The sequence below is a fragment of the Mus caroli genome, chromosome 14 (assembly GCF_900094665.2).
Source record: "Mus caroli chromosome 14, CAROLI_EIJ_v1.1, whole genome shotgun sequence".
NCBI lineage: Eukaryota > Metazoa > Chordata > Mammalia > Rodentia > Muridae > Mus > Mus caroli.
Genome location: NC_034583.1, coordinates 70264387 through 70274126, shown reverse-complemented (window position 1 = coordinate 70274126; position 9740 = coordinate 70264387). Strand labels below are relative to the sequence as shown.

Below are 9740 nucleotides of genomic sequence, written 5' to 3'. Positions count from 1 at the left end.
TATTGGGGTCTCTTTTTCTTCTAATATACATCAAAGTTACCTTAACATTGACAAAACAGTATTTGAAGATTAGGCTTGACAATCACTCAGGCTGAAACTCTGCATTTTGCGGCATTTTAATTTTTGTTTTGTTAAGAGGTTTGCTGTGTTGCCCTTCAGGACTAACCTCAAGTCCAGATCCTCTGACCTAAGAGTACTCAAGAACCCTGGAATTAGGGGCTGGTGAGCCAGCTCAGTGGGTAAGAGCACCGACTGCTCTACTAAAGGTCCTGAGTTCAAATCCCAGCAACCACATGGTGGCTCACAATCACCCATAATGAGAGCTGACACCCTCTTCTGGTGTGTCTGAAGTCAGCTACAGTGTACTTATGTATAATAAATCTTTAAAAGAAAAAGAATATTAATGGGTATATCATGATACCTGACTGATAGTTGAGTAGTCTTTGACTAGGGTGGCCAAGGGTTTAAGTCAGGGCCTTACTATGCATTGCATATCTGGCTGCCTTCAAACTTGCAATTACCCTCCTGCCTAAAACCTTAGTGCTGGGATTGTTGGCATGAGCCAACACACCCCACTGCTTTATTGGAGGTTTTTGTAGTTGATTGGCTTCTGCTTTTAGTTAGTTAGTTGGCTTGCTTTGATGGGGGGGGGGGGAGTATTGTTCGTTTTGTTTTGTCTGAGACCCTCTTGTCTGCCAGGCTAGTCTGGAACAACTCCCTCCTAAAGTAGCTTGGCTGAAGATGACCTTAAACTTGTGACTCTCCTGTTTTCCACTTCCCGGGAGCTACAGGTGTATGCCATCCCTCCCAGTTTCTGCGGTGCTAGACGGAGCAAGCACCAATGGAGCTATGTTCTGTTTTTCAGTTTTTAATAGGCCATTTGTTATGTCTCTGAGGAATATATATTAGTCCTTGATTCTTTTCAAGTTGGAAAATACTAGAAGTGGAACCAGTGCTTTTATATTTTATCCACATTTAGCTCCTATAAAATAAAATATTGAAGACATTTGCTAAGTCTGTCTTTGTTTCTCTGAGACAGGACCTCACTATTCCTGGGGGACCTGTAATGACGGCAATGATTTGCTGCTGCGTTTTGGTTTGGTTTGGTTTGGTTTTTTGATAGCGAGAGTGTGTGTGTATGTTTACCTCATGTGTTCAGGAGTCTAAGGAGAGAATGTCAGATCCCATGAAACAAGTTTCAGGTGGTTGTAAGCCTCCATAATGGTGCTGGGAACTGAACTCAGGTCTTCTGCAAGAGCAGTAGGAGCACTGAACCACTGAGCCGGCTTTCGTCAGCCCTGCCTCCTGGCTTTTTGACACACCATCTCTCTACGTAGCCTTAGATTTCCTGGAACTCATTATATAGACCTGGCTGGCCTCACAGAGATCCACCTTCCTTTGCCTCTTGAGTGCTGGGATCAAAGGTGTGCACCACTATGCCTGCCAGACCCCTGTTGCTATTTGTACGTATTTGTCTTGTTGGTTCTTAAAATGTTCTTGTTACCCAAATGAAAGTCTTTTTTTGTAATTTCTCAATGTGTTTAGCATATTGACTACAATAAATGTTAAAGTTTATTAGAATAATGAATTGTTGAAGAGAAAGCTCCTGCTTTAAGTAATTTAACATCAGGTCTGATGAACTATCAAAATGTCAAGAGACTCCTAAAATAATTGTGAACATGAACCTATTTTCTTTTTTAGGATGCATCAATTGATTTTCTCAGATTCCCAACAAGATATAGACACATATACTAGGCACGGTGGCACATGCCATTAATCCCAGCAAAGGCAGGCAGTGATATCTGAGTCCTGGTTTACAAAGTAGATTCCACTACAGCCAGGATAAGAAAATGAGAGTGTCTCTAAACAAACAAACAGAACTGTCCTAAATTAAGTGCATAAGACAAGTTAAAACTTACCAATGTCTTCTTTTTTAGGATTATTCATTTCATGTATATAAGTACACTGTAGCTGTACAAATGGTTGTAAGCCTTCATGTGGTTGTTGAGAATTGAGTTTAGGACCTCTACCCACTCCAATCAACCCCGCTCGCTCCAGCCCAAAGATTTATTTATTATTATAAATAAGTACACTTGTTGCTGTCTTCAGACACACCAGAAGAGGGCATCAGATCTCATTATGGGTGATTGTGAGCCACAATGTGGTTGCTGGGATTTGAACTCAGGACTTTGGGAAGAGCAGTCAGTGCTCTTACCTACTCAGTCATCTCGCCAGGCCTCAATGTCTTCTTATTGGCTAAATGTATGGTTTTGAGTGTGAAATGGCCCCCATACACTTCTGCTTGAATATGTGACCCCCAGCTGGTGATACTGTTCTGTTAGATCCAGGAACCTTTTCAACAGGAGGCCTGGCAGAGTCCCAGAGGTTACAAGCCACATCTCCTATTGGCCTGAGCCATTTCCTGATTCATTAGAGCCCTACATTCCTACTGCCACAGAAGTTGATAACCTGGTCATGCCCTACCTTCTAATGATGAACTGTAGTCTCTGAACCAAGAGCCAAAATAAAGCCCTCTTCACTTAAATTGCTTTTGAAATCCATTATCTTGCCACAGTGAGATAATTAATACAGATAGTTCCTATTTATTCCTTTGAACTCCTGGTCCTACTCCTTATTTGACAAGAAAGAAAGACATTTTTTAGTATGTACAGGTGTTTTGCCTTCATGTATTGATGGCACACTGCATGCATGCCATACAGTGCCTGGGACTGGGGTTAAAGGTGGTTGTAAGATGCCATTTGAATGCTAGGATATTGGGGATAGCCCTGGGGATAATTATATTTGATGTTAATTCTGTTCTCCTGTGAAGGGCTGGGAACAAGGAATGAGTCAGCACTCAGGTGATTTCCTGTAAACCTGCTTCCCACCTTAATTTATAAATAAAGGCTGGGGCTGGTGATTCGGCAGAGGAAGAAATGGAGCAGAAACACATGGCCTGGAGAAACCACAAGTTCTAAGGGGCCTCTTTTTTTTTTTTTTTTTTTTTGGTTTTTTCGAGACCGGGTTTCTCTGTATAGTCCTGGCTGTCCTGGAACTCACTTTGTAGACCAGGCTGGCCTCGAACTCAGAAATCNCACTTTGTAGACCAGGCTGGCCTCGAACTCAGAAATCCGCCTGCCTCTGCCTCCCGAGTGCTGGGATTAAAGGCGTGCGCCACCACGCCCGGCTCTAAGGGGCCTCTTATATGGGGAAGATGGTAGTGTACTGGTAGATCTGCCCAATGTAGGCGCACAGCATGTATTCATATTAATTGAGTTGTTTTCATTGTCAGGACATATTTGGGTTGGAGATTTACCACAACACTGGGACCCCAAACCCAAGTAAGATCAGCCTGTACTCTTATCTCTCCAGCCCCAGTGCTTGATAGAGGAGAGGGGATTAATGGCAATTTGAGCTGAGCTCTTTTAACTACATGCATACAAATACAAGATAATTAGGGTCATTTTATTTTTTTTGTGTAAATTTTACTTATATGTATATATGTGCATCATATGTGTACAGTGCCCTTGGAGACCAGAGAGAACATCATATCCCCTGGAGCGGGAGATAGAGGCAATTATACCATTTATGGGTGTTGGAACTGATCCCAGGTCCTCTGAAAGAGTTCTTAATCACTGAGCCATCTTTCCAGTCCTCAGGTCATTCTGCATTTTACAAGTGTTAATCCTACAAATACTATCCTGCAAATATATTGCAAGTGCAATATAACCCTGCATTGAACATCTGCTGAAAGATGTGTTTATTAATTAAAAAATGAAGACTAGGGAGCTTTCTTGTCACAAACAGATTGCAATGCTGGTAGCTGTGTCACACTACACAACCGAAGGTTGTATAAAGTAAGCAGAACTACTGAATTAAAAGGTCAGGAAGCCCCAGTTTTAGTATATTTTATGATAATGAACCAGTTGCATGTATTAACATAGGTTAATTGGTAACTAGCCAGGTAAAGTCACTCATTTATAAAACAACATATATTCCTTAATTCACAAATGTATCACAAAGCCCAAAATTCTTCCCCCAAAACCTTCATTATAAACCAAGATATTACTAATGCTTAATCTAGGGTTCAGATCAGAAGTTGAAGAGTGACAAATTGAAATTCTTTTATACAACAGTTTGTAGACCCTAATTTTTCAGAAATGTAATCTGGTTAAGACAGGGATAAAGATAAAGGGAATGGCCAACCAATGACTGGCCCATTGAGACCCATCCCATGGGAGGGAGCCAGCTCCTGACACTGTTAATGATACTCTCTTATGCTTACAGACAGAAGCCTAGCATAACTGTCTTCTGAGAGATTTCATCCAGCCGCTAATAAAAACAAATGCTGAGGCCCACAGCTAAACAAGGCAGAGCTTAGGGAGTCCTGTGGAAGAGTAGGGGGAAGGATTGAGAGCGTCAGAGGATCAAAGCCATCACAAGACGACCTACAGAGTAAACTAACTTGGACCAATGGAGGGACACAGAGATTGGTCCACCAACCAAACAGCATGCAGAGGCTGCCCCTAGGCCCCCTACACAGATGTAGCAGATGTGCAGTTTGTTCTTCATCTGGGCCCCTAACAATTAGTGTGGAGTCTATGTCTAACTCTGCTGCTTGCCTTTGGATCCCTTTCCCATAGCTGGGCTGCTTTGTGTGACCTCAGTGGGAGAGGATGCCGTTAGTACTGCTGAGGCTTAATGTACAAAGATGGGTTGGTACCCATAGGGGAGCCTCCCCATATCTGAAGAAAAGGGAATGGAGGAATGAGTGAGGGAGGGAGGCTGTGACCAGGCTATAAAGTGAATGAATAAATAAATAAGGAAAAATATTACAGGTAATTGGAAACAATATTTGAATATCCTTTTAGATAAAAATTGATCATTTTGCAAATACACATTTTGTACTTCAAAATTAATTTACAAACAGGTTTTCTTCTGCTGTTGCTATTTATATATACACATATCTATACTACAAATATATATACAATATGCAAATATTTTCCCCCAAGTCTGGCATGGCCATGTAAGGGTTGGAATAACATAGTTCCCACCCCTGGAACAGAGCTGTGGGCATATATTTTCACATTCTTCCTTCAAGGAATGTCCTAATTAAGGTCAACAACTCCATGATAATCAGAGATAGCAGGAGTTTGGGAGATGAGGCTGTGGCTAATGTCTTGGTAAAATGATAAATGCTGAGACCGTCAGAACAGTCCTTAAGACTGTGGAAAAGAACCCTGAAAATTTGAGTTTGAAAATACAATTTCTTGGGCTGGAGAGATGGCTCAGAGTTTAAGAGCACTGACTGCTCCTCCAGAGGTCCTGAATTCAATGCCCAGCAACCATACAGTGGCTCACAACTATCTGTAATGATCCAATGCCTTCTTCTGGTGTGTCTGAAGACAGCGACAAAATACTTATATACATGAAATAAATCTTTTTTTTTAAATATAATTTCTCAACTATGCAAAATATAGGGATACAATATGACTTGTATAAGGAGCTTCACAAATCTAAAGAAGCTGAGGCTTTTAAAGATGTGCAGCAGAGACAAGATGTACAGCTTGTCAGAAAGCTACTAAGGTAGGAGATAAAGAGATTTGGGGAGTGGTGACTACAGGACAAAATCCCACCCAGCTAAGTTATTTTGTTTATGCTTACAAAAGCAGGCAGATTCCTGAGTTTAAAGGTCAGCCTGGGGGAGAGGGAGTTCCAGCTGTCCCATGCATTGTAGGAATGGTGATTTCAGGGCAGGCTATCTCATTGTCTGTGCTTGCCATCTCTAAGAATCAAGAGGCTAGGGTCAAGGGATGCTGATTCATGGAAGAATCAAAAGGGAACCTGGGGTAAAGACTGAATTCATATGTAAGTAGAAGATTAGGCTTTTGATCTACAAGAGTTGAGCCATCATGAGAGTTTTTTAAGAATTGCAAAAAAGCTGTCTCAAGTAGAGAGCAGTTTGGAACTCTACAGAGAAAGCAGAACATAGAGAGTGTTAGGCTTCAGGACTCACCACACAAACCATACGAACTCTGATCTTAGTTAAGCAAGGATAGTTTATTGAATGCCCACCCTACTACTGGCCAGACTGGAAACATAATTCAGAATTATCCGAACTGTGACCAACACAGTTGATCACAGTTGTGATGGATATCTTTTTCTGTCAGCTTATAAAGATAAAAATCACAAGTTCATATGCAGGTGAAGGAAGTGCTGCCAGGTGGTCAGCTCTGACTCAAGACATTTTAGACATAACAGTTCATATTGACCTTTGATTTAATGGATCCTACATAAAGCTTTGTGGAATTTCTTAAGATTAGCAAACCTCATACAGAACATTCAGAACATACAGAACAAAGCAGGGTATGCAGTCAGTATATCCTTGCTCTGAGACAAGTCACTTCTTCTAGAGATAGATAGGTAGGTAGGTAGATGGACAGACAGACAGTTTAACACTGTGAAAACCTACTACATCGTTCATAAGAATATTATCTTCCAAAACACTAGCTAGTAATTACTATACACTTTTCTACCATAAAAAATTTAAATTAAAAACTTATACCATCTTTAGCTCTAAATACAAAATAAAATTTAAAATATAATGAAATATAAACATAATAGCAAACTTCTGGATTTGTGGCTCAGTAAGTTGTTAAGTAACTAGAGTGCTAACATTTTTCACATTGAATTATATATTTCAAGAATTAATTCTTCTAAACAAAACTTTCAATTAACTCCCTTATACTATGAATAAGTAAAGATGCCTTTCTCAAGCATTTTCTACAGAATTGTAACAAAGACTGTTGGTCTGATAAATTTCAATGATACACTACAACAAAATCTACATCATAAAAAGAATTTGAACTTTCTGAATTTCTGTATTTAGTGAAACTAAACTAGTTATCTGTTCTTCACCCAGGAAACTGGTCAGGTTCAAAGCAGAAACACATGGGCTGAGATAAACACACACAAGGAAACTTCAAGAGGCCTAATGTGGTGGTACGTATATTAAACTACTAGTTTTCTCCACTGTCATACAAAGTCATCCTACTCTTTGTCAACTGTACAAGGGTACCTGAGGTGATAAGTAACAGCTTTTGGTCACGTGTGATAATCTAATAACCACTAGTCCCTATCATGAAAGGAATATTTATTTGTCTCCATTCTGCAGTAACTGGATTGTATACTTTTATTACTGGGATGTCAATGATACAAGAGATGTCATCAATGAAGACATAGGCTTCACAAGTCACTGAGCTTCAGAGAAACACACTTCAGCTACTTAATATGGCTTGGACCATTACATAGCAAATGTGTACTGCAGAGGACACAGAATCACCATTAAGTCAAAGGATGTAAAGGAATGTGGTATTTGAGCCACTAATGGCCTCCTGTTCTTCTGGACGCTGTACCGTCCCACATCTGTTAATTCAGCTCCAGTAACAGGGTCTCTGTCCACCCAATATGTAAATGTAACCATTCAGATATGTCACATCCATACCCTCTGGACACAGCAAGTGGTCAGTCAGTTGATACAAATTATTTTGGGCTGGCTTATATACCCATACACCTCTCCTGGACTGAACAGTGGGATAGATGTCATGGTCTGGAGAAATATAGACAGCTAAGGTGGTGAGAGTTCTAGTATGTGCAAGGCAAGTCACAGGCAAGGACACTTTGTAAATTTCCTCAGAGTATGGGTCAAAGCAGAAAAAGTGATGTTTGGGGTGTCCACAGAAAACCATCATTCTCTTGACACACATCCCTAACCTATGGGGTGGATTTTCTTCTGCTGGGACAACAGTGTTGCTGGTGTCATTATTATTACTATTGCTATTGTTGCTGCTACTGCTGCTTGGCACCTGTGCCAAAGCCTTAGGCAGACCATCATCAAAACGAAACTGCCGGAGGGCCCCTTCAATAATGTCCAGGCAGTATTTCTTCACAATAGGCTTGCTCAGTAGCTCCTCTAGGTAGTCCTGCTCTTCTGCAGGGAAGTGCGCCCAACGAATACACTTAAAGACTTCCCCAGCACTGGGACCCCGCTCTTTCGGAGCAGCCTCCAGCCACTGCACCGCCACATGACACACAGTCCTCTCACTCTCTACATCCAAGCTGTCCAGACGCAGGACGGCCAGCAGCTGGGCCAGGGTCAGATCTGCCAGCGTCTCCTCCCGAATGGACCCCATCCTGCTGAGCTGCTTGAAGTTGTGAGCTATGAAGGACTGGGCCTGAGATCGCAGCTGGTGGTGGTCAAAGGCATCGGCAAACTTGAGGATGGCAGTGCAGTTGGTCAGGTCAAGGCGGCGAGCCAGGAAGGAGGCACAGGCTTCGCGCACGTACTCCAGCTGCAGCATATCCGAGGCCGCGTACAGGCGCTGCACGTTGGCCTCGCTGAGCGACACGCGACCGGTGTAGCAGTAGTCCACCAAGACCTCGAAGGACTCGGCATCCACGTCGTGGATCGTCACGCTGGCCTGCTGGCTCTCGTACATGCCCCCCGTGAACATGCTCTTGAAGTAGGGGCAAGCGGCCGCCAGCACGTTGCGGTTGCACGAGAAGAGGCGCCCCGTGCCCGGCCCGCTGCCAGGCGTCACCACCTCGATGGTCACATCGCACAGCAGCCGCGCGTCGTAGAAAGACTTGAGCTGTGCCAGGAGGGCTGCGGAATGGGCCGCGTCCTTTAATTCCTCCGGGCCCGTGGAAAAGGCCGACACCGAGGGCTTGGAAATCCTCTTGGGCCGCCTCCCGCCGCGGGGGCTGGCGAGGCGGCGAGAGCGCGGGGCGTCTTCCCGGGATTGCATGGTGGAGATGGCGGCGGGGCGCCGAGGGCGAGAACGGCTGCAGACGCCCGGCTCCTCCTCACGCCTCCCTTGCCAACACAGTGGCGTCCCAGAACAGACTCGGCTCGCGGCCGCGATTACTCAGCTGGGCCTTCGGGGCGGAGCCGCCTCCCTTTATCCCGTAGCCCGCAGCCAGCATCTTCACACCAGCGCGGACGCTACGACAAAAGCGCAGGGAGTTAAGCCAGCAGGGTACATTACAAACTGCTTTTCCCGCCTCGAGGCATGATGGGAGTTTTCAGGTTCTAGGGCGGAAACTGAAAGACTGCAGCTGCTTTGCATTTTGGGAGTTGTAGTTCATCCAAAGTCGCGAGCCTTTTTGGCTTTTCATTGTTTTCAGGCTGTTCTAGAAACTGCCGGTTCTCTTGGGATTTATTATCGGGTTTAGAATTTATGGTTTGAAATCCTCTTTAATCCTTCTGTTCTAATATGTGTTTGTTTTTCTCTTGTAAAACATCAATAGTAGTATTTGAGAATATTGATGATTAAAAGAGCTGCATTGCTTTGGATATACAATATTTCATAGTTTTGTTTTACAAAAACGATAATTAGACGTGCAATTCCTGGAATATAAAAAGCTAGAGAGTTTTAGGGTTTTTTTTTCCAGTATTTTATTGAAAATGAAGAAACACTGATTTAATATGAGTCTACAGAAGAACATCTTAAAGTTTCTTCAGAGATGTTTCTCGTTTGGTTGGTTCATTTGAAAAGATTTTCTTTTTAGCATAGTTTTAGGCTCGTAGGAAAATTAAACAGGAAGTGCAGGAAATTCCCCGCATCCATGTCTCACAGTTTCACCTATTAATACCCTTCTTAATGCCCTGCGTTACTGTGAGATTTGTTACAAATGATAAATGATTACTGTGCGTTAATATTAATAATGTTTATAGAGGA

The 9740-nt window shown here is 42.8% G+C and overlaps 1 protein-coding gene across 1 annotated transcript; it reads right to left on the bottom strand.

Moving 5' to 3' along the window:
• Positions 1–6041: 6041 nt before the first annotated feature.
• On the bottom strand, positions 6042–9043 carry LOC110309375 (kelch repeat and BTB domain-containing protein 7-like). Its single transcript, XM_021181994.1, has one exon. It carries the CDS (start codon positions 8805–8807, stop codon positions 7434–7436), a length of 1374 nt encoding a protein of 457 aa, XP_021037653.1. The 5' UTR covers positions 8808–9043; the 3' UTR covers positions 6042–7433.
• Positions 9044–9740: the final 697 nt, after the last annotated feature.